Source organism: Schistocerca piceifrons, chromosome 5 (assembly GCF_021461385.2).
Source record: "Schistocerca piceifrons isolate TAMUIC-IGC-003096 chromosome 5, iqSchPice1.1, whole genome shotgun sequence".
NCBI lineage: Eukaryota > Metazoa > Arthropoda > Insecta > Orthoptera > Acrididae > Schistocerca > Schistocerca piceifrons.
In genome coordinates this window covers 626,465,909-626,485,783 of record NC_060142.1, presented here as the reverse complement: position 1 = coordinate 626,485,783, position 19,875 = coordinate 626,465,909, and the positions used below count along the sequence as shown (strand labels likewise).

The 19,875-nt window shown below is 39.3% G+C and overlaps 1 protein-coding gene across 1 annotated transcript in view; it reads right to left on the bottom strand.

The window, feature by feature from the left end:
- LOC124799169 (synaptic vesicle glycoprotein 2B-like) overlaps positions 1 to 19,875 on the bottom strand; it is a 340,146-nt gene that overhangs the window by 75,456 nt on the left and 244,815 nt on the right. The window contains exon 7 of the mRNA XM_047262707.1: positions 16,655 to 16,833. Coding sequence (XP_047118663.1) covers positions 16,655 to 16,833 — 179 coding nt within the window. The remainder of the gene's footprint in view (positions 1 to 16,654; positions 16,834 to 19,875) is intronic.

The window sequence follows — 19,875 nt, the reverse complement described above, 5'->3', positions numbered from 1 at the left end:
ACTAAAAGGTATCAGATAGATTATATAATGGTAAGACAGAGATTTAGGAACCAGGTTTTAAATTGTAAGACATTTCCAGGGGCAGATGTGGACTCTGACCACAATCTATTGGTTATGACCTGTAGATTAAAACTGAAGAAACTGCAAAAAGGTGGGAATTTAAGGAGATGGGACCTGGACAAACTAAAAGAACCAGAGGTTGTACAGAGATTCAGGGAGAGCATAAGGGAGCAATTGACAGGAATGGGGGAAATAAATACAGTAGAAGAAGAATGGGTAGCTTTGAGGGATGAAGTAGTGAAGGCAGCAGAGGATCAAGTAGGTAAAAAGACGAGGGCTAGTAGAAATCCTTGGGTAACAGAAGAAATATTGAATTTAATTGATGAAAGGAGAAAATATAAAAATGCAGTAAGTGAAACAGGCAAAAAGGAATACAAACGTCTCAAAAATGAGATCGACAGGAAGTGCAAAATGGCTAAGCAGGGATGGCTAGAGGACAAATGTAAGGATGTAGAGGCCTATCTCACTAGAGGTAAGATAGATACCGCCTACAAGAAAATTAAAGAGACCTTTGGAGATAAGAGAACGACTTGTATGAATATCAAGAGCTCAGATGGAAACCCGGTTCTAAGCAAAGAAGGGAAAGCAGAAAGGTGGAAGGAGTATATAGAGGGTCTATACAAGGGCGATGTACTTGAGGACAATATTATGGAAATGGAAGAGGATGTAGATGAAGATGAAATGGGAGATATGATACTGCGTGAAGAGTTTGACAGAGCACTGAAAGACCTGAGTCGAAACAAGGCCCCCGGAGTAGACAATATTCCATTGGAACTACTGACGGCCGTGGGAGAGCCAGTCCTGGCAAAACTCTACCATCTGGTGAGCAAGATGTATGAAACAGGCGAAATACCCTCAGACTTCAAGAAGAATATAATAATTCCAATCCCAAAGAAAGCAGGTGTTGACAGATGTGAAAATTACCGAACTATCAGTTTAATAAGTCACAGCTGCAAAATACTAACACGAATTCTTTACAGACGAATGGAAAAACTAGTAGAAGCCAACCTCGGGGAAGATCAGTTTGGATTCCGTAGAAACACTGGAACACGTGAGGCAATACTTACCTTACGACTTATCTTAGAAGAAAGATTAAGGAAAGGCAAACCTACGTTTCTAGCATTTGTAGACTTAGAGAAAGCTTTTGACAATGTTGACTGGAATACTCTCTTTCAAACTCTAAAGGTGGCAGGGGTAAAATACAGAGAGCGAAAGGCTATTTACAATTTGTACAGAAACCAGATGGCAGTTATAAGAGTCGAGGGACATGAAAGGGAAGCAGTGGTTGGGAAGGGAGTAAGACAGGGTTGTAGCCTCTCCCCGATGTTGTTCAATCTGTATATTGAGCAAGCAGTAAAGGAAACAAAAGAAAAATTCGGAGTAGGTATTAAAATTCATGGAGAAGAAATAAAAACTTTGAGGTTCGCCGATGACATTGTAATTCTGTCAGAGACAGCAAAGGACTTGCAAGAGCAGTTGAATGGAGTGGACAGTGTCTTGAAAGGAGGATATAAGATGAACATCAACAAAAGCAAAACAAGGATAATGGAATGTAGTCTAATTAAGTCGGGTGATGCTGAGGGAATTAGATTAGGAAATGAGACACTTAAAGTAGTAAAGGAGTTTTGCTATTTGGGGAGCAAAATAACTGATGATGGTCGAAGTAGAGAGGATATAAAATGTAGACTGGCAATGGCAAGGAAAGCGTTTCTGAAGAAGAGAAATTTGTTAACATCGAGTATAGATTTAAGTGTCAGGAAGTCCTTTCTGAAAGTGTTTGTATGGAGTGTAGCCATGTATGGAAGTGAAACATGGACGATAAATAGTTTGGACAAGAAGAGAATAGAAGCTTTCGAAATGTGGTGCTACAGAAGAATGCTGAAGATTAGATGGGTAGAACACATAACTAATGAGGAAGTATTGAATAGGATTGGGGAGAAGAGAAGTTTGTGGCACAATTTGACCAGAAGAAGGGATCGGTTGGTAGGACATGTTCTGAGGCATCAAGGGATCACCAATTTAGTATTGGAGTGCAGCGTGGAGGGTAAAAATCGTAGAGGGAGACCAAGAGATGAATACACTAAGCAGATTCAGAAGGATGTAGGTTGCAGTAGGTACTGGGAGATGAAAAAGCTTGCACAGGATAGAGTAGCATGGAGAGCTGCATCAAACCAGTCTCAGGACTGAAGACCACAACAACATAAATGTTTCCTGAAAACAATACGAAAATGATCCAAAATAGGCCGAAGTTTGAACAAGTAGTCTGTTGTGTTTACAGTATTATAATTGAAGTGTAAAAATCATATGATAGTCAAATATCTATCTTTTGAAAGAAATAATGAAAAAATCAGAGTTTCCACTAGTGGATGTTCTGACCAGTACTCCAGTAAAGGCAATCTTTGTACGCTTATCAAAATTTGACACATAGATACAAAAATAAAGAATTCATTTGGTGTCATGTCCATCCACTCCTTCTTTGTTCTGTCTGTCAGGTGTCCAGAAGGTTGAATAAAAATCTACTTGCCTTGTGACATGTGTGAGAGACAATTTCTTCACTTACAAACAGGGAAAATGAGCTAGAGAAACTTCTTATATCAACTATGCTTTGCAGTTCAGAATCTGTGGAAAAACTGGTGTTTTTGTGGTGTTAGATTATTACTTGTCCATACCAGTTTCTGTTTTATATGCAAAGGCATGGTTCCTTCTTCAATGTTCTCCTTGCCTTCTCATGAGTCATCAGATATTCCTGGGTCTGCTACTGTTGAACAGCCAGAAAACACCCGATGTACCTGAAGGCATCAGTATATCTGAAGCCATCAAATGACCTGCAGAAGGTGATTGTTGTGCCAAAGCACTTGGGCATGGTACTGAATCATTCTCAGATTCATTTTCACTTCTAATCTCAAAATCGCTGTCTAATAGCAATTTCAAGGCTTCTTCAGCTGAGTAAAAAATTTTGCTCATATTCAAACTAAAAAGTTACACAAAATGAAACACCTACATCGAAGAAAAGAGGCAATCAGATTGTATATACCGACAACAAAAGTTTTTCCACTCACACCGCCCTGCTAACTGAATGCTCAAAATCATTAGCTAGTGACACAATGCAAGGTGAATTCCTGTGACATTAATACTCCAGTAAGCCCACTAGATGGTGCTAGGGACATTCTTTCAATAACACTTTAACTCAGAAAAACAGTAAATATGCAGAGCAGGCTGGACTGAAGATTTTTGACATTTTGACAGCTCACTGGATTTGTGGGCTGGACTGTGACAGTCATGAGACGTCTAACACTGGCACCATGAAGGGAAGTCTCATAGTCTCATGGCGTAGATTTCCCAAGTAATCAAAGCAGGGATGGCTGCTTGTAAACAGCAAGCTGCTTGGTCAGCTGCTCTCACTTTGTTGTTGTCAGCAATTCCTGTTTCACGAACCACCATCTACACTCTTCTTTATATTTTACTAATAACTCACCACAATCATTGGCTTTTACTTTCCTGAATAGCTCTTCTTGAGTTCACTCCACCAAAATAGAAAATATTTTGAATACAAAGTAGTTGATGTTTGTTGTCACAGGCAACCAACCTAACTTCTTAGCAAAATCTTCACAAGTTATCCAATTTTTTATTTTATTTTGTAGTAACTACTCTCTTTCCACTTCTCTACTATTATTCACATCTGCCATAGGACACCAAATGTGGTGTTGCAGAAGTTTCATTTATGCTTGTACTTACATTTGTAGCACAAGGAAGTGTGTACACCATCTTGTCTGGTGTTCTGAATACTCATAATTTCCATAAATGGTCCCTATTTGCAGGAGTAGACTGGATCTGCTACTCAGTTCTGGTCTGCCATGCTAATCATTCTTCTTCACTTGGCAATTATGTGTGGAGCTTTACAACTGTTGGAACAGATAATGTTCTTCTCTACGCGACAAATAGTCACCCCCCAAGGTCCAAATCAATACCATTTGATATCGCTGCACAGAGAAGAAGCTGACTGGGCATTGTCATCTGCAGAACTATTCCATGGGCTGAGCTCATCTGTGGTGCAGGACCAGCATCGAGTAAGTGGCCCCACATTACAGCAGGTGACAATGTTCCAACACCCACATCGCTCCCCAGACATACAGCTTCCATGGATTACTCTATCTCTATACAGAATTTCCTCCCATACAGTGGGCTGTGCATACTTTTTGTCTAGTTCACACATTAAGAAACCGTCTGACATATTTTGTCAGCTAAGGTAAACCTTGGGTGTGACATGCTACTTCCTACCAAATGGCCTGCGACACTAAAAATGTTGAATAATAAAGAATGTTTCATTGAGCCAGCATTCTTGTCTCAGCTCTCACTGAGTTACTGGAAATCCCAACACCACAGCCTTCTACACATGCTATTCTGGGGGTAGGAGTGGCCATCCTGCAGCACTGGTGTCACTGTAGTGATCAATACAATCATGACATCATTACAACAGTTTGTCCCTAAAGTCATCTTTTTAAGTAGTGTACAGTACAAGGCAGTCAGTCTTTTAGCTACAAGAGAAATTTAGTGTTAAGCACTGTAGTACATACTGATATGGCTTCTTTAACTTTGGACTTACTCACTGCCAAAGGAGAGTCAAGTGTGCTGGTGACATCTTTTCAAATGTGTTATATGACCGATAACTTCATTTTCATATCTCAGTCTTAGTCTTTACATGTAGGTGTACTTTGCTGCAAAGTGCAATACCTATCCACAAATTCCGTTGAATGAACGAAGGTAGAGCCATAAGAACAAAGGTCACAAGTCTGGGAAAGAACCAAGTATTATATTCAGCATCTCTTCATGTTGCAGATAGAGCACAAAATGTTGATGATCATGTTAGCAGACCCAATGCAAAGCGCCAGTACAGACCCTTTAAATGGACATGTGGTGCAGCTTGCAGTTGAAGACTTAATACATAATACATGCGACCCGCTAGAAGAAAGAGAAATAGCCTGCAGATGGAATATAATTGCCAGGACCACATAATGATAAAGATCAGGCAAAGACAGCAGATATATGGGAAGGAGCACCTCTTGTAATAACTCAAGATCCCAAGAAGCATCCAGTAATGATGATGAGACATAACAATGAGCTAATCAAATGTTAACATTCAATTGCACACCAGAGAAGACATTAACTTATTCTTGTTTGCTAGCAACTTTTGTTACTAAACATACTGCAGCATGAAACAAAATACAACTGCAAAATTCCTTTTATAATTATTATTTTATTTATAACAGTGACTGAGTTAATATTTTCATTTACTCATTTCACAATTCTTATACTACTTTATTAAGAAAATTCTAAATTTACTCATCTGTTTATCCAAAAGACCAGACAGATCTGTCAAACTTTCAACCATTTACAGTTGTTGGAGAGACATAGATTTGCAGACAAAATATCTAATTAACAAACAACTTCAATACACATGTTAACACCACCAAAGGCCAAAAAGTAGTTGGGATGATCCAAGCATGACCTTGGAGCCCTAATGACAGGCGTTATTTGTTTCAACAAGTGCCACAGTGCTACAATCTGCAGTTGGTTGCAACCAGTTCCCTCCATAGGTGCAATAACAGCCTCTTCAACATGTTGAATTAGGCCACTCTTCAACATGATGAATGAGGCCACCAGAAATACATACTGAGCATCTTTTCCTATCTCTTGTCGCCATTTCAGTAAGGGGTATCATTATTCGCTTTACATTTGAACTGCTGACAGATGAGGGGCTCACGTTGAAAACACATTTTGGACAAGAATGACTTACGCAGCATATGATGTAGTATTCGAATTCTGAGTTAAATTCATGAGTTAGTTTTCAAAAATCTCTACATATGGCAGAATAATACAGTTTGTTCTTTCCTCATAACCATATGTGTGACAAAATGGCTTCAAGGAGGAAGGTTGAGTTTAGAGGGAAGATGAAGGTGAAAAGTATTGCTATGTTAGAATAGCTATTAAGTAATGATCCAGATTACCAAGAGGCAGAAAATCCAATTGACGAATGCAGCAGAAATGAATAAAATGAGGTAAGAAGTGTTACTAACCTCAAATTTGCTTTTGCATGTACACAATGGTATTTACTGTAGCTAACTGTCCAGTCACATAAATGCAGCCACTGTCAAAAGCCTCAGTAACCACCTTTTGCAGTGCGGACCTCTGTGAGACATGCAGGAACAGAGTCAGCAGTTTTCTGGTAGCTACTGACTGGAAGGGAGCCGTGCTGACTCCAAAGCTATGGACAGCTGCACTGGGTTTCTTGATTGCGGATCCAAGATGTGAACAGCCTGATCGAGGTGGTCACACACATTCTCAAATGGGTTTAAATCTAGGAAGTTTGTTGGCCGGGGGAATATGGGAAACTCATCCTGATGCCTCTTCAAACCATACTGCATTGTCCGGCTGATAGATGACAATCATGCTGAGGAAATACAAACTACACATAGGGGTGGATGTGGTCACCAAGGATAGATACATACTTGTGTTGATCTATTGTATCTTTCAGAAGGATGAGATCACTCAGGGAATGACACAGTAACATTATCCAGACCACAATACTCTCTCCTCAAGCATGGACCCTTCTGACAACCATTGCTGGGTGTTTTCTTTCAGATGTTTCACAACATACATGCAAACAGCCACTTTTCACCAGAAAATGGCCACCTATCACTGAGCTGATGTCCAGTTGCAGTATTGGTATGCTAATCGCAACCTCCATTGCTGATTAATAGAAGCCAGCATGGGTGCACAAACCAGGTGCTGCGGAGGTCCACACTTAGTGACGGTCGGAGAATGTTTGTCAAGGAAACATTATTGGTAGCCCCTTGATTCATCTGGGTGGTCATTTGCTCAACAGTTGCACATGTGCACATGTATTTCCCTGTACAAGTCTCCACAGCTGTCATTCACCCTTGTCGTCTACAGCCCATGGTGTACCACAGTTGCCTTAATGCCAGTTTTGGGTAGTGCCATTATGCCAAATTGAACCATGGTAGAATGTGAACAGTTTACAAACTTAGCCATTTCAGAAATGCTTTCACCCTTGGCCCAAAAGCCAATGGCCATGTCCTTTTGAACATCGGATAAATTGCTCCGTTTCTGCATTACGGCAATGACTGAACTGTTTTTTGCGTCCCCTCAACATGCTTTATATACTCTCCACTGCTAATACTGCCACCTGCAATCTATGAGTAGTTATTGCACACTGACATCAAACATAGGCAGTGGTCACATTAATGTGACTGGAACAGGTACATGTTATGGATAATTGCAGATGTATATGCTGTAGTTACCACATTATACACATTAGGGATTAATGCAGAGAAATATAATTGAATGATATGTACTTTAATATTCTCCTACGCATATGTTTCTGTGTATATTATGTTTTAAAGAATTTAATTTGCTTTTCTTGTTACTATAAAGTATCTAAGAAGAAAGGGAATAGGGGTAAGAGATGGGAACCTGGACCTAACAGTAACTGCAGGGAAAGGTGTTTTCATGGCTGCAAACAAGTAACCAAAACAAAGAGAAAAACAAACAAAACTGACAGTCCACCAAGATGGAGTACAAATATAAGATACTGTATGATGTCATCTGGCGAAAAACACATTGAATATTCATGGACTACAAGAAAGTGTTTTTTTTGGAATACTTAACATCCAGAATAAAAGAAGACTGTTAAACTCCCTCAGGAAATGGAAGGGGAAAATAACAGCATCATCCAGAAGAGTATTCAAGAGCAGATACTGAATTTTTCAATACTTTCATAGACAGACTGCCAGCAAATACCAACCATTACAAAAGAATTGACAGTGCAGACAGGAAATTCATGACTGCAGAAATCACCTGTATCCACCGATGCATTTCGATGGATTTTTGTATGAGAGCACAACATATCCTTCAAAAATCCTAACTCAGATCTCTCTGCATTTTTCATTGCCTTAATATAAAAACAGATGAGACAAAAAAGGAGAAAGATCAAAACTCACCAAAATCCTTATCTTATTGACTTGACTTACACCAGCACAAATCAAAAGCTGGGCAGGATGCTATTATGCTTGATGTAAAGAGTCATAGAAAAATGAAGGCCTTTACCTCATTAAGTTTGATTTGCTGCACGCCCTATCCACCTGCAAAGTTCCAACTGGTTCTGCTTTCCACAAAAAGAAACTCTTCTGTTACAAATTCAGCATCCATTCTTGTTCAGAAAAACACGGATATTTCTATGTGTCAGAAGAAGGAACTTCTGGCAGACAAGCTGATGAAATGCAACTGTTTACTGATGCACCTTGAGTGACATAATAATCAGGGAGAGAAGTAAATAGCCATACCTGACAACTGCCGATCCAAAACAAGAACTATGCCATTAATGAGTATGGTTGAAACTTACAGCAGATGGTAGATTCAAAACTGTCTCATACATATTTCCATAAGTGTAGCATTCAATGTTGTCTTCTGATCACAATTTTGGTGTCATTGAGAATTTTGTATGGAACCATTGGCAGCATATATTCTCACTTAAGGAATGGAAAGAGGTCTTGAAAAAGTGTCAGAAGATGAAATCTATGACTGTTTACCATATGACCACAGACGATTTTGTGAAGATTTCAAACTTGTAGGAAAACTTCAAGCTAGCTTGCACAACATGCTCTATGAAAAGTCTGGCATTAGAAATGTTGTGAAGATGGATTTCTCAAGTCAGGAACCTAAAAATCTGAAAGTATGTGATTCATAAAATGATAAAATGGGTCCTATATCACTAAGACAAAGGGGTCACCCAGAGCAGTTCATCAAAGGCTTCAAACTCTCTCTTCTAATTCTACGCAGAGGTCCATGATCCATGGAAACAACCAAACTGAATACTGTTATTTCTTTGCTACTAAGTTTTTCATAACAGTCCTTGCATAAAAAGTTTTTGGATTAATTACCACATCAAATTTGGATAAAATTCCAAGCTTTTGATGACTGCCCCCATCATCATAATCAGGAGCTACAACAGGTTGTTGTGAAATTGCAAGGCTTGCACTTTTATACCCACAGGATGGCATCTGATTGGCTGTAAAACACCGTAGTGTCAACTTTGAAATGGTGGGTACTGAGGTGATGTCCTGTAAGTCCACAGATTTTGTTTGCACTGTCTATCCTACATTGCTTGCAGCACCAGGCAATAAACCATGAGAAGTTTCCTCTGTGCTTTTTCTTTATCAAGTACACACTTCTATGCACTTCTAAGTGCATAGCCTGTGTCTCTATTCAAGTTGGTTTCACAAAGTCTAATTCCATGGCCTCCCTGATCACAGAGTCCCCATATGTCGAAGTGTCAGCAAGTATTTTCATTTGTTCAAACAAAATCTTGTGCTTATTTAACAGGCTGTGCTCTGCTACTCCTGATTTATCCAAATACCTGTATTTGAGGTGATCTGATGCTCAACAAGTGATGGGCAACAGTCTGTATAGACTGGCTCATATAACTTTTACTACACTCACATGGAATGTTATAAATACCTGACATTCTCACAAGATTTATTTAATTTTTCTGGGCAGCTGGGAGACTGGTCTGATTCCTTGCCTGTTTCAGACTGTACATATCTCGCTAGTTGTTACATGACACGATGGAAGCCATGCTATGTGTTAGTCCTGTTGGCTTGTTTGAATGGCATCACGTCTTGGTTTCCTTGACAGCACTGATCTAATTTCCTGGACAAATACCTGTTGCTTCTGTATGCCGTCATCAGAGGATTAATCTAAGAGCCAATGTGAGGCCCTTCTCTGAAATAGTCCTGACTCTTTATCCTAAGGTGTTCAGCATAGGTCTCTTCCGAGCTGGTTGGTGCAAGCAATGCCCAAAGAGATAAAGATCTGAATGCATCAGTTTCCTGTACACAGAATGGCCGGGTTGTCCATCTCATTTCCAACCAACAAACATATCTAAGAAAGGTAACTTACTGTCCTTCTCCATCTCCACTGCAAATTTTATATTGGAATGTTAATCATTCAAATAATCAAAGGACTGCTGCAGCATCTCTCTGCCATGTGGCCAGATTAAAAATGTATTATCAGCATATCTGAAGATGCAGGAAAGCCAGAAGGGAGCACTGTTCAACACTTGTTCTTCAAAATCCTCCATGAAAAAGTGAGCTATGGCTGGTGACAGTGATGAACCCATGGCTGTTCCATCAGTCATTTCATAATAATTCCCACCATGCAAGAAGTAAGTGGACATCAAAGTGTGCCAAAATAATTTCAAAACTTCAGGAGAAAAATGAGCAGCCAATAGTTTTAATGTCTCTTCCACCAGTACCTTCATAAACAGAGAAACCACGTCAAGGCTTACTATGGCTTCATTCACCCCTATCGTCATCTGTTTTATAGTATCAAAAAATGTTTGTGAGTTTTTCATTAGATATCTGCAATGGCTGACTATCAGTGCCAATAATTTAATTATGTACTTTGCCTGGCTGTACGTAGAAGAGCCGATGGCACAAATAATTGGTCTCAATGGAATGCCAGCTTTGTGTATCTGAGGCAGGGTGGCACAGGTGATCTTATCCTTAAATTCTTCACAGGTTCATCAGAGAAACCAGACTTCTTTAACAGCTCTCCTGTTTTTATTCTAAATGCCAATGTGGGATCTTATCTGAGAATACAGTATGTGCATTCTCCCAATATCAGACCCATCTTTATGATAATGTGTAGCACTGAAGATAAGCATAGTATTCTTCTTTTCAGTTGATAAGACAACCAACTCTTCATCCTTCTCCAGCAATCTCAGTCCATGTTTCTCTATTCTGCAATTATTTGACTTAGGAGGCTTAGCTATCTCCAAAATCTGGTTATTAGCAAACTTCACCTCATCTGATGCTTCTTCAGGAAAACGCTGAACCAATATTCTACTCCAGTGATAATCTCCATCAATGGTAGCTTATGTGGAGCTAGAGCAAATTTCAGTCCTTTGCTGAGAACTGAGATGGTGCCTTCTTCAAGTTTCATGTTGGCAAAGTTGATAACAGTGCAATGAAAGCCACTTGGCCTGGCAGTTCCTAGTTCACGGTTAAGGTGCTCAAATTTATCAGCCTGTTTCCCCATTGTCTTGCTTAAATTAGCTCATTAATTTGCAGCCAAAGTCATGTCCAACCATACCCAGTCCCATGGTGAGGATAAAAATGGCGATGGAGGCAGTCATTGAAAGCTTGGAATTCCATCCAAATTTGATGCGGCAAACTGAGAACTTTTTATGCATGTTCTGTCTCATTTCCATTACACACCAGAAGCTCATCATGGTTATTACAAGGCATTTCATGTAGATGAGAAATCCAAATAAAACAATGAGAACAGTGAAAGTGAAATCTGAATGCCGCTATTAGTGTTTACAAGTCTTAATCTTAGTAAATTTAATTACATTATATCACCTCATTAATTTCTTTTTCTAATTAAAGAAATTATTTCCATTTTGCGACATTTCCAGTGCATTCTTTAATGTTCAAATATTTAACAAAAAATATCAAGAAACACTGGGACACTTTAAATGAATAATTATATTTTTATAAAGCTTTGTATCTAATAACTTCAAAACACTAAAGCGTCACTCAGCATGGTTTACACTCAAGTCCCTCACTTGACAGACACATTACCCTTTTGCATTTGCCTCATATTGACACAGGCAACAGCCGGTTTCCCAACAGGTGAGTTGAGTCTCACTGGCTTAGTTTCGGTTTCAATGGAAGACAGCTTTTTGAACTTGGAGGTTAAGGGGATCAGTGTAACAGCCTGTGTTCTCTCTGGTCCCTGTCTCCCATGTACAGGCCACTGAACCCTATCACTGACAAGCCACTCACAGTCTAGTGAGTGAGTAGTGATAGATCCCATACTTCCTGTGGAGGAGACAGGATCCACTGGAGAGGATAATACTTGAAGTATCTTTGGCACATGGCTCTTGGGAGGTCCCTCAACACACCCGTTTGCAGCAGCTTACAATCATTTGCCAGTAGTCAGAGTGACATCCAGTTGATTACAACATCAACCAAGTCATCCTGTGTCTGAAAACAGCATTCACAGTGGGGCTACATTGTGACTGGTGCAATATTTTACAACAGTGAACAAATAACTTAAAAATAAATCTGTTGATTCTCTTTCAATATCTGCATCTGTTAAGGAGAATGTGTTAGTAATTCCCTTTAAGAACTGAAACAGTTTGTGTGCAGAATGAGATTTATCCAAGATAAAAAGGCAATATAAGTAATTAGGATAAAAATTACTAGTTTCTGAAACATTTTGTCAGTAACAAACTTGACAATTTATGAAAATGCAAAGAATATACACATCCTAGTGAATGGGAAAACTAAAAGTAACACAATGTGTTAGGAATGTTTACAGTAACTAAATTGCAAACACCAATTTACTATGAGATAGGTTATACACAATATTCATAACTGCTGAAAATTCTGAAAAAAGTATATTTATTTACATCAATATACACTAAAATTTGGGGTGAACCAGTCCTTAAACAAGGATACCACTCCTCAAATTGTATAAAGCACAAATATTGATTACACCTGATACTGTGGCATATAATGTTTGAAAAAATACAATACATCATGAATCATCAATAAGTTTTTTACAACCAACAAGAAAAACCCATTTAAAGTTTACACTCTTGGCTTACAAAAGTTCTCAAACATATAAGTTTATTTACAAAGATGTGTCCCAAAATATGTGATAAAATTATGGAAGGACTTTTTTTGAGTGCGCACATTGTTGCCAAAAGTTTCTCAAATGCAAAAATGAAGTTTACAATTGACAACACAGTATGAGCTTTTCCCAGCTTTTGCTAATGTCTGAAAATGCACAACATATAATGATACTTGTGAGTATTGACACAATCAATTAAAGATTATTCAGAAATGGCATAAACAGTAAAATCTTAGAATATAGAATTCTGAATTGGACCTATCTGGCACATACAGTCTCACACAAAGGAAAATTCAGAAGTCAGCTTGTATATTAAATAAATGTGTGAATTGCATGGATGTTTTTGCTTCTGTACTGGCTTGCCAGTGATAACTACTCAGTGTCAGACTTAAAACATCAAAAATTGTGGAACACTAATGAATCATACCTTCTGCTTGGGACAGTCAACAATAACCATAGAATAAGTTATAAATTGATATGATATGAAACACCTCATGGCTACTTCAGCCTTAGTGGATTCATGGATAAAAGTATGTCTCCTCTTGCTTTTTCATCCACTGCTACAATACTCTGTGAGGCACTTTAGTGGTAGCAACTGTATTGCTTTCATTAATTACTCGAAACTGTGATCTGTCTCTTGACACATATCCCCGTGTATTGTTTTTGTGAGTAGTGATACAATTTGTATTCTTTATGTGGCAGTCATATGTGCCATATTCTTAGGTTTATCTTACTCATTATTCAGCAGTTTTCAACTTAAAATATATATCTTACATCTGGTCAAAAAAAATTTCACTTTTGCAGTCATGTAACCTGGGCCTACAACCAGTTCTGGATTTGCAGACATGACATTTAATCACAAAGTCACTCTACTAAAAATATTAACTGTACATAAGCTTAACAGCAATGAATCACACAAAAACAAAAGACAGTGATATTCAGCTATAGAAATGTCCGTGAATATCAAAGAAAGCACATGACAGTAATAATATAAATTGAACAATAACATTTTTCTAATGTGTTGCTAAGGAATAAACCTATACCTATTACTGTATGATCTATCACTGTCTCAAAGAACCCAATTCAGTAATACTGCACAACAAACTTGATACTAACCCATTTTGAGATTTATCACAATGTGGGTGTGACACAACTGACTAATTGATATGTGACAAATGTAATGTTTCTTTATCTTCTGACGCTCTTTGAGAGCCTCAGTCTTTTTTGCTTTCTAATGTGATCAGATGTTGATTTGTTTGGGGTTTATAACAAAGTGAAAATTATCATACTGATGATTCATGTACTTGTTTCATATGTAGGCAGTAGTGTTCCTGCATAATTGTTGATCCTGAAGAAGATACTGGGTTCTTGAACAGATTATCTGCTGCCCCTCACACTGACACGTTACAATCCTGAATGAAGTAAATAGCCTACTGTGTACCATCGACAGCAGTATCCAGGGCAATAAACATGAAACTGATGTTCTGCAATGCCCATCTCCTGTATTTCAACTAATGGATTCTGCACTTCATGCTGATCTGAGTCAGACATTATGCAAACATCTGCACCAGTTGTGCCATTTGTTATAGCAATGCATCAACAGAACAAGGTTTCACACAGCCATACAGCAGTGTCTGGTACTGCATACAAGAGTAACAACCTCTCTGCCCATCAGCTCCCAGGTCCTCCAATGTTGTGTTTGCAAACAAGGGTTTTGTTATTTGTGCCTCACCAACCAGATACAAGGTTTACAATAATGGAAAACATTCTCACCCGGTGCCAAATCCGTGACAACACCCAAACAATATTGTACACTTCTGATGCCATCAGTGTGAGGGCAGTTTGTGGTACTGTGAACAATGAATAAATTTTCAGCTGCCAAGACCACTAAAATCAATTATTGATATAGATAACTAGTTTCGGCAATTCTCTGTTGCCATCTTTGGATCTACATTTACATCACCATTTACACTGACCACAGACTCATCAGGTTAGCATTCCAAAAGATCAAAGACTAGTTCTCTCATCCCCAGTTTACAACACATGTCTGCCATATTCACAGTGCCAACAACTTCACAGCTGACTACTTTTCTTGTATCAGCAGTGTGACATCGGCTTTCAACTACAGTGACTTTGCCAATGCTCAGTCTTCCGATCAACAACTTCAGATGTTATTAAATGACTCCTCCACCAGCCTACATTTCCAACTGTTGGTTGCACCCAGTGGTGCAGTAAGTATGTGGCACAATATATCTATAAACAACTCAAGGTGTAATATCATGCCCCAGTTTTGACAGACTGATTTCAAACAACATCTACACTCTGATGCAGCCTGGGGCCAATGCCACAGTCAAAGAGATGATTGATCAATTTGTGTGGCCTTCAGTCAGGAAAGATACACACGACTGGACTCGTGTACACATCCAGTGCCAATACAGCAAGATTCAACAGCATAAGCATGCAAATGTGTCCACATTGACCTAGTTGACCTGTACTCCCATCTGAGGGCTACAGATCAATATTCATGGTGTTGTACAGATGCATATGGTGGTGGTGTACAGATGTATATGGTGGGCAGAGGCTGTTTTGATCATGGATATATCTGCTAAGATGACCATAAGATGTTCATCAAGACTTGATTGGCATATTTCGGTTGTCCTCTTCACATCACTATAGACCAAGGGCAACAGTTTGAGTCTAACCTTTTCAATGAACTGTCAGAATTGTGTGGTTTACAGAGACATTGTACCACAAGCTACCACCCAGCAAGCAATGGCTTGGTTGGGAGATGCTGCTACAACTTAAAAGCCACCCTAAATGTGCTGTAATGCTACTCGGACTCAAGTGTTGTCCCTGGTTCTGCTAGGACTATGCACAACCTACAAAGCAGATCTCAGTTTCTTATCAGCACATCCCAGCAGATATCCTCACCCGCTCACTACTACTAGATGAGCCACAATTTCCTTGCCTGATACAGCTGTGAGAACATGTAGTACGGGTGTGGCACGCTTCTGAATTGCACCATGAATCTCACCTAGTTTTCATGCACAAGGCACTAGCAGACTGCTCTCGCATCATGTTTCACATGGATCTTGTCAGCACTCCATTACAACCTCCCTTTCATGGACCCTTCTGGTTCTATGGTAAGATGAACACACAATGGATATTTTCCAAAACAGCAAGTGAACCAAAGTCTCCACTGAGTGAGTTGAGCCCACCCGGATTTTACCACTTACTTCCAACAGCATCATGAGGTCAATAATGGAACCAACACTTCACACTCCTCACCCACTGTGCTCTACCAGTGGTGCACCTTCTGACCACCACTCCCCAGAACCTGCTGTATCACCTACTTAAGTTATATGCCCACCTCACCCAGCCATCCACACATGAGCTGGTCACAAGCTCACATTAAAATTCCCCTTTATACCTGGTTCTCTGCACTTTTGGCAGTGGGAAAGGGCTGTGTGGGTATGACATAATTGGCTATTCAATATGTAAGGAGTGCAATGTTTCTTTATCTTCAGGTGCTCTTTGAGAGTCCTGTTCTTCTTTTTTCCCCCCTAATGTGCTCAGATGATGATTGTTGGCTGTGTATAATAAAGTGAAAGTTATCACACCAATAATTCACATACATTTTTGGACGAAGACAGTAGTGTTCCTACAATAACATTAGCTCAACATTATTCTTCATTTGATGTTTCACTTTAGCATAGAGGTAATGCTTTGCAGACATACAGCTTATTGGAAATATCACCAAAATGAATGTACTTAGCAAACATAAAATATTCCTGAAGATGTTAATTCTAACATGACTGTGCAGATTCAGACTGAAGTCAGTTAACTTAATCTGTCTAAAAGACTGTTTCTAACTTACCAAAGCAATGTGGAGAACTGGATTATCATAATCATCACTGCCCTGCTTCGAAATGGTTTCAACAGTAGTCTCTTTGATTCATGCATGGCAACTTTTACTAATGAGCAGTTTGTTTTCCTGCTGTCAACACCAGATGACAATTCAGTTTCTGTTTTCACTTCTTCTTTCAGCTGTTTAACCTGAAACATAATTTTTGAAACTAGAAAGTTATACTTATGTGCAATAGGGTATCCATACAAAAAACTAAAATAGAATCAGCAAGGAAACTGCATTTCAAGGCATATTGCCAAAAATCAAAGCAGCCAGATATAGTGGTCAAGTGTCTGTGAATTGCGTTTGCCTGAACATGTTTGTGTGTGTATGTTGTCTAATTGAGAAGAAGGCCTTTAGCTAGGTAGACACAGAAAGTACTGTTTGTTACAAATGATGTCACAAGTATAGTTTTTAAATGATTTAACTATTAATAGACTTCTGCAATGGAATATGAAGAAAAAAGATGATAAAATCTTGTATTAGAACACTCAGCTTTATATAACTTACATATCCTGCACTGTTATTGCACACAGAGAGACAGAGAGATTCTTTGCTTAGGATTTAAAATGAAGAAAATGAAATGAAATGAATGGTTTAGCAAAGTAAGCTAAAGAAAAAAATGACAAAAATGCAGTTTGCAATAAACTGCAAGACAACCCTAGAAAGTATATGAAGCACAGAAGATGAAAGAGCTATGAGATCTCAAACCTGTTTTAAGCCCTTATGTTTTCACTTTATAGGTAGGTTAATTACATGTTCTATGCTCACACCTGCAATAATCTACAGTAAGAAGTAAAACATTTTGATAAATCCTAAGAGAAGTGATTTCTTTTTAGTGAATACAGGAGGCCTGGGTTCAAATCCTAATCCAGCACAAATTTTCAACTGTCCTCTTTGACTTAAATCAATGCCCATTCACAGCCAATGTTTGTAATTCTTTTGCATATTAATTCATAGTGGCTGCTGGATCAAAAAAGTGTCTGTTCTTTTGGACCTTTTGAACATAAAAGACACAAATAATGTCCTCTACTGACTCTCCCTTTATCATCTGGCTCCCATTTGACCTTCATGATCCCAGCTCCCTCCTCATCAACACCGCCATTGCCTATATCTGGGCTGCCACTGAAAACTAACTTTCACAATGCCTGACTCACTCCAAACCTACAACCTCCTCCCTTGTCACCATGAGCAACTAGAACCTCACCCATATTTACTTTTCCTTCAGAGCATCAACTACAAACAAATCCACAGTGCAGTAATGTTTACAAATATGGCATCATCCTATGCCATCCTACTCACAGGTCATCCAGAGGAATCCTTCCTAGCCACCCTGAATCCCAAATCCCTCACCTGTTTAGATTCACTGATGACACCTTCAAGATATGTACCAAGGGTGAGAACATCCTATCCATATTCCGCAAAAGCCTCAACATCTTCTTCCCCATTCACATCATCTGGTCCCCCTCAGCCCAACATGCCTCCTTTCTTGAGATTGACCTCCACCTTAAGGATGGCTCTATCAATATCTCATCTACACCAAACCTACCAACCACCAATAACAGCTCCATTTTGGCAGTTGACACCCACCCCACACCAAGAAGTTCTTTCTATACAGCCTAGCCATCCATGTTCATCACATCTACAGTGATGAGTAGTACTTCTCCAAATAGGAGAAGGGTCTCATTGAGGCCTTCCCTGACCTAAATTACCTCCCCATCTTATCTAGAAAACAGATCTCCCATGTCTAGTCTCCTCAGTCACCTGTCAACCCTCACATACCCACTTATCAGCCCCCCTCTCACCCATGACTCAGTACACCCAGGACTGGAGCAACTGAATCACATTCTCCAAAAGGGTTTCAGCTACCTCTCACCATGCGCTGAAATGGAAAATATCCTTCTTTCTATCGTCTCCACCGATTCCTCAGTGGTATTCCGCCACACACCTGAACTACAGAATACCCCTGTCCATCCCTGTTCCACTCCTGCTTCCAATCCCGTGGCTCCTAACTCATATTCATTGAAAAGACCTAGCTTCGAGACCTGTCTCATAAATCCTCCCACTACCACTTACCTCAGTTCAGCCACAAGCGTTTCCTACACCATCAAAGGAAGGGTCACCTAGAAAAGTAGCCATGTAATCTACAAAGTCTACCAAATGCAAGCACTGTATGGCATTCTATGTGGGCTTGACCACTAATAAGCTGTCTATCCACATGAATGATTACTGCCAAACTGTGGCCAACAGATTGTTGGACTGCCCAGTTGTCAGGTACGCTGCACAGCATGGTGTGCTTGACTTCAATAATGGCTTCACAGTCCACGCCCTCTGAATTCTTCCCACCACCAACAGCTTTTTTGAATTGCTCAGGTAGAAACATACCCTTTGTTCCAGTAACCTTGACTCTAGTGTTCACTAGTCCCTGTCCCCTAGGTCCCTCTATCCCCTCCCCCAATCCCCTTCAGCTCCATACATTTATGTCCTCCCCAGCCCATGTGCATAGCCCTTACCCTTTCTCTGACCCCCCCCCCCCCCCCCCCCCCCTCAATCCCTGCCCAGCTCAGCTTTCCTAACATTGCACCTAGCAGTTTAGTTATTGTTCAGTGCTGTATTGAGTAGAATGTTGCATTGCAGTTTGCAAATTTTGAGATGGCAAAGTTAGAGGAGCAGCATGTCTGCATTAAATTTTGCACTTCATCAGTGTGGAAAACCTGTACAACTGGTTCTTCAAAATAAAGACATAGTGGCTCGCGTTTATGATGAACAGTGGTGGATTGGCGAAGTTGATAATGTTGACTGTCAAAACCAAGATGTACAAGATGTATTTTATCACCCTCCAGGACCAAGGACATATTTTTAAAAAAAATTGAGAAGGATCAAGTTTGGATGCCACTTAAAAATGTACTAAGGAAGCTGTCTCCCATGGAATTTTACATCTGTGACTGGGCGAAATTATAATGTAACAACCAAACTGAGTGAACAAACTTCTCAAATGTTCAATGAGCGATGTACTAAAAACAAATAATAAAAGAACAATATAATGTAATTAGCAGGCTTATTTTCAATAAAAAGGTAAGTAATCATAGATATGATTAAATTATGTACTGTAACTGATATATTTTATTCCATAAGCCTAGATATTGCATATGTTAAAAAACATATTTTTGACTCCTGTTAGTAATTTTTTT